Genomic DNA, 6,151 nt, shown 5'->3' with positions numbered 1-6,151 from the left:
CACACACACATACATACATACATACATACAATGTACATGGAGGCAGGCAGACTTACATACATATGTACATACATGCAGCCAAACGTACATACATACATTGGTGCACAGGCATGGATACAAACCGTGAGGTTAAAGAAACATTAGGTGCTGACGTAGCTTGTAATTATTTTTCTATTCTTTACTTTGTTATTATTTTGTTTATTTTCTTGAAACGCAAACAGAAGAAGAAGAAGAAGAAGAAGAAGAAGAAGAAGAAGAGAGAAAGGAGAAGAAAAGTGGGGAGCGTTAAATTTTCCTCTCGGGAGAAAAGAAAAAGGAAAAAGAGGATTATTATCACTTTTTTATTTTTTTTGTTATTTATTTATTATCAATACATAATGGATGATATGTTCTTTTTATAATGAGTTTTTTTTTAAAAAAATTCTTTGCGATGGGCGTCCGGGGGGAGCATAGTATGAACTATACTTACATACGCATTCGCGTATGTTTAAATCATTCGAGTATGGTAAATACTAAATACCATACGTTTGCATTCATTATTTATTATAAGGTTAATTTATAAGAATTTGAGCCCGGGGAAAATGTGGCATTTTTTTCCCTATAAAATAGCCACTCGCAATTCTGGATAATCTCTTCTTTTGTCTCCGTCACTCTCTACTCAGCAAGCAGCCTACTCTCTTCTTCTTCTTCTTCTTTCTCCTCCTTCTTCTATTCTTATGCAGCAGCCGCCTTTCATCTTAATTTGATTCTTATCTCTTCCCTATCCCTTTTTCTTTTTGTAAATCTCCAAACCTTAATTCCCCCCATAATTCTTCATCTAAACCATTCCCACAATTCTAAGTTCTTAACCCTCGAAGCACTCACTAAACTCATTGCGAGCGAATTAATAATTATCCTTCGCATCCTATATATAATTAAGTTACCTTTAAATCCATCTCACTTATATATATATATATATATATATTTCACAAAACATGCCTGCTGCTTCCAAGACCTTCAATCTCGGCCCGCTTGCCGTAGATCTGCATTCCGAGTATCCTTCCCCACCTGCTGCTCGTTTCCCGTCTGCCGCTGACAATGACGGAGACCAGACCAGTGCCGGGAGTGGTGGCGCTACTCTATGGCCACGGGCACCACGTCCAATGGCCGATAATCATAACATTAACAGTAATTCTTCGTTGCCCTCCTCGGACATTAACCATCACGGCCATCATCACAATTACAGTAGCAACAGCACTACCAATAATAGTAATGATCAGCGGTCTTCGTCTCCGAGGCTCGTCCCTGTCAGGAGCTCCGAGAGGCTGGACGGCATGGTCTTCTCTTCCTCCGCCAGTTTCAGATCTTCTGGTGCCGACACCCCCCGATCCGAGGCCTCCCATTTGTGCGATCCCAACCCCATCTTCCACGAGGCATGGGAGCTCCTGCAGAGATCCATCGTCCTGTTCAAAGGCGAGCCAGTCGGTACCATAGCCGCGAATGACCATACCGAGGAAGCTCTGAACTACGACCAGGTCCTCTCTCTGCCTCTTCACTCTCTATTTTTTTTTCTCTAATTTTCCTTTCTTCTCTGTGCTTCTGTTTCTCCGTTCTCCCTGCTTCTGTTCTCTGTGATCTGCGATCTCTGTTCACAGACCTCCACGTCACGCCCTCTCCTCAGTACTTTTCTTTCCCACCCTCCGAACTTCTTCCACTTCTCATATATACATATCTCCATGATCTGGCAGCCGCCTTCTCCACGTCAGCTTCGCCTGTCCACGTCGCGTCCATCTTATATCCTTGCCACGTGGCCCTCGTTCCTAAAGCTTCTTCCCGGTTAACCTTAATTTCGCATTCTATTATTAACAATGAGACGAATCCAGTTCGTTCTTAACGAGATTATCAATTTTATGAACTAAAAGGCTTGGATCACACTAGCTGAGGGTTCAAATCTTTCTTTATGTCCTAAAGCTCCATACCCCCCCCCCCCCAGGGCCAATTCTGTTCTTCTCCGCCTTTGAAGTTGTTTCACACGTCGTTACATCTTTTTATACACGTTAGACACTCTATAGCCCATGAAACCTTACAACTTTTTACACGTTGGACACTCTATCGACCATCTTTGTCGGTCCAATTGTAAAGACACCACGTCCTAATGCACATACATACATTGGTGAGCTGATTTATACACTGCCTCACAAGCTTGAATTTCGTTGATATTGTATGTTTTTTTGTTTTGTTTGGAATTATCAACAAACCATTCATTTATCAATTCTATATTTTATCCCCATAAAGTTTGATGGATTTTTTTAACCACTCCATAGCCATAAATGGCCCTGAAAAGACACAAGAGAAGCATGATATAAAAGTAATGATGTATATTATAATGTATTGTGTTCAACCTTTCCTCGGTTATCATAAAAACAAACGTCCCAAACTTATCCTATCGTTAAATATAATTTAGATCATTCCTTTCCGTCATTTCGATGAAAGCACCCTTAGAAGTTTATCAGGTTGGTTACAATGTCATATCTGAGAAGCTTTAGATTGAAACTTACTTTTTCACCTACCAATGGATATGATGACATGGGTTGAATTTAACAAATATACTTTCACATGTGTTTGTTTGTGTGCATGTTCTATTTATAAGATGTTCAATTTTATGAATTTGCGTGAGTCATGTCCATTCACGACTCTCTCCATTCATACATTCTCTGTTCCATCAACAATAGACGCTTACTATTGCAAAGGAATCATGAGTGGTGATATTTGCAATGCTTTATATGAGGTTGTATTTTTATCTATTTATTCTGCAATTCCCTTGCGGTTGATGTTTCTCTTCAACCTCATGATGTTTAAATGTGAATGCCAAGTAAATAATTTGGGTTGTGCAAGTATGAAAGTGTAAGAATCATCATGAGGGATGTAAAGAGGAAGCATTAATTAGTACACCATAATAACCTCATGTGTGATCATGGTAAAACAATGAATTACCTTAACGATAAAAAAGAAAAAGAAACTAGTAGGCTTCCCACACGAATGACGAGATATTAGTTTTTAACTTTTTGTTTGGCATCGATGGAAGTATATGCTTTATGCATGTTTTATGCCTCTTGACTATTCATAGGGCCTGGGGCAGGTTGTCCCTAGTTCCTATGCATTGAAAATGAATCATTTGAAATTCCGAGGAAAAGTGTCGGGAAGAAGATGGCTTACCTAGATAATCTAGCATGTGCACAGAGATACACACCTACAAAAAAGTGTGAAGTGATATGTTGATGTTTGTGATTTGACTATATGTTCATATGTATAGTTTTGTGTCAAATGCATTGTATTTCATAATAAAAAAGATGCCCCCTTTAAGAACGGTGGAAAATCCCTAGTCAAGAGATTTTAATGGTTTTTTCCTCCTTGAAGAGAGAAGAAAGAGACCTTTCTTGGAGAGAGAAGAAACAAGACAATCAAATCTTGTTTCCCATTAGAGTTGTGTATCACTTTTTGACCCTACCATACGTAAATAGAGTGAGAGAGAGATCAATCATACTTCTCTTATATCTAGAAACATGACTAGACTTTGTTTATATATGTACACCAAATAATAACATTGTATTAAATGTAAACCTTGTCCATTGTGTAGTTTTCCGCACATTAACATTGCCTTCTCACATAGTTATCGGTGGTCACTCCTTGTCTGAGGCCAAAATTTTGTTAATGTCTATGTTATAAGGCTAGTTGTTAAGAGCAAGTTGTTCACATGCATTATGTGATATTGAAATTATGAAGAATTTTATAATGAACACACGAAGCTAACCAATTGCCTAGCCAACACCCTTGAAGATTGCTAAGCATAAGCTTTTACCATACCACTATACCTTCATGTTCGCAAATTCGATATTTTTTCCGGACATAAAACCTTGTGAGCTACTAATAAGCAGGTGTTTGTGCGTGACTTTGTACCAAGCGCTCTTGCATTTCTCATGAACAACGAGGCAGGGATTGTGAAGAACTTCTTGCTAAAAGCCGTGCGTCTCCAGTCTAACTCCGAGAAGAGGATCGACAATTTCACGCTTGGGAAAGGGGCAATGCCCGCGAGCTTCAAGGTTCTCCACGATACAGTGCGAAAGCAAGAGCGGCTAATGGCCGACTTTGGTGAGAGTGCCATTGGACGAGTTGCACCCGTAGATTCGGGTTTCTGGTGGATCATCCTTCTTAGGGCCTATACTAAATCGACGGCTGACCACACCCTTGCTGACATGCCGGATTGCCAGCGTGGCATTCGTCTTGTACTCAACTTGTGCCTCTCGGAAGGATTTGACACATTCCCTACATTGCTTTGTGCGGATGGTTGTTGCATGATCGATCGTCGCATGGTATGTATGCTTCCTAATGTATGTATGTATGTATACCATCATCTTCTATATATCCTAGATGCTTCTGCAATTGTGCATCTAAGGGTAATCAACATTAAGAGTCCTATACACACATTTGCAGGGTATCTATGGTTACCCCATTGAAATCCAAGCCCTCTTCTACATGGCCCTCCGATGTGCCAAGATCATGCTTAAACCCGACGGTGAGGGCAAGGAGCTCCTCGAACGTGTTGACAAACGCTTGCACGCTTTGAGTTTCCACATTAGGTCGTACTTTTGGCTCGATTTCCAACAACTTAATGACGTGTATCGATACAAGACTGAGGAATACTCACACACAGCGGTCAATAAGTTCAATGTTATTCCGGATTCGATCCCAGAATGGGTGTTCGATTTCATGCCTTGTAAGGGTGGCTATTTCATTGGTAATGTGAGCCCTGCAAGGATGGATTTTAGATGGTTTTGCCTAGGAAATTGTGTGGCCATTTTGTCATCATTGGCGACACCAGAACAAGAGGAAGGTATTATGGACCTCCTGGAGGAGAGGTGGCAAGATCTCATCGGAGAGATGCCTCTTAAGATTGCATACCCGGCCTTAGAAGGACATGAGTGGACAATTGTAACGGGATGTGATCCCAAGAACACAAGATGGAGCTACCACAATGGGGGCTCTTGGCCAGGTAAAGACATAACCTTCGTTGGCCTTCCCTAGTAATACTTCTAGCAATGTAGCTCCAACCCTCCTATTTTATCAGTATTTATTTAACATGTTGAGTCGTGTGTGTATCCAACTAGGAGTCGACAATGGCTCGGCTCAAGCCTTAACCGAGCTATTAAACCGTTTTAAATTGTTTGTTTTGGTGGTTTAATAGTATGATTCGGCTAGGCTCGGTTAGGTTTGCGCCTCCTTAACTAGGTTGAGCTCGGTTTGGCAATGCTCAAGCCAAACCGAACCGTTTAGGGCCAAATTTGTTCCTAAACTAGTTAAGGCTTAAATGGTTTGTCAAACCGGTTGCTAAACCTATTTAGCGTTAATCGGTTTGAGAACCGGTTCGGTTTAAGTTTGAAAACTCTCAAACTAGTTAAGGCTTAACTAGTTTGATTTTGACAAGGCCAAATCAGTTAAGTCAAAACTATACCGGTGCCGAGTCCTAGCTCCAACCTTCCTTTTTTATTGATATTTATTTAACATGTTGAGTCGTTCTTGATTACAGTCTTGATTTGGCTACTCACTGCCGCATGCATCAAGACGGGACGGCCTCACATTGCTAGACGAGCTATTGAGCTTTTGGAAAGTAGGCTCTCCAAGGATCATTGGCCTGAGTACTATGACTCGAAGCTTGGTCGGTACATCGGGAAGCAAGCTCGCAAGTTTCAAACATGGTCCATAGCTGGCTATCTTGTGGCGAAGATGATGTTGGAGGACCCTTCACACCTAGGTATGATAGCTCTAGAGGATGATAAAAAGACAAAGTCTGCATCCATGCCAAGGTCTGCATCTTGGACATAGTGTATGTGCTCATTGAAGCACATATACATAATGTTAGTGATTTTATAAAAGTTGACATTAATTGGTTCCACATAGGCGTATTTTGGTAGGTTCTTGTTATGTGCCTAACCATGTAACCATTATGAGAAGCATAAAGTAAAAAAATGAAACAATAAAAAAAGTGAAAACGAAAAAGGAGACGGGAAATGATGACAATATTAAACCACATTATACAATGTTAAATTACCAACTAGTTGGTTGCTCTTTATAGCAAATATGCCATCCATCAATGTCGCATGCTTCATTATCACTA

General features: G+C 40.5%; 1 protein-coding gene across 1 annotated transcript; it reads left to right on the top strand.

The window, feature by feature from the left end:
- The first annotated feature begins 959 nt into the window (after positions 1 to 959).
- LOC147862583 (putative alkaline/neutral invertase F) lies at positions 960 to 6,151 on the top strand. The gene is made up of 4 exons (XM_087320666.1): positions 960 to 1,514; positions 3,915 to 4,349; positions 4,471 to 5,029; positions 5,564 to 6,151. Exons 1-4 carry the CDS (start codon positions 975 to 977, stop codon positions 5,857 to 5,859), a joined length of 1,830 nt encoding a protein of 609 aa, XP_087176792.1. The 5' UTR covers positions 960 to 974; the 3' UTR covers positions 5,860 to 6,151.

Source organism: Azolla caroliniana, unplaced genomic scaffold (genome assembly GCF_043228905.1).
Source record: "Azolla caroliniana isolate FFs.n. ecotype wild unplaced genomic scaffold, voAzoCaro1.0.p SCAF_6, whole genome shotgun sequence".
In the NCBI taxonomy this organism is placed as follows: domain Eukaryota; kingdom Viridiplantae; phylum Streptophyta; class Polypodiopsida; order Salviniales; family Salviniaceae; genus Azolla; species Azolla caroliniana.
The sequence above is the reverse complement of the archived record's forward strand: the minus strand, read 5'-3'. Positions and strand labels throughout refer to the sequence as shown.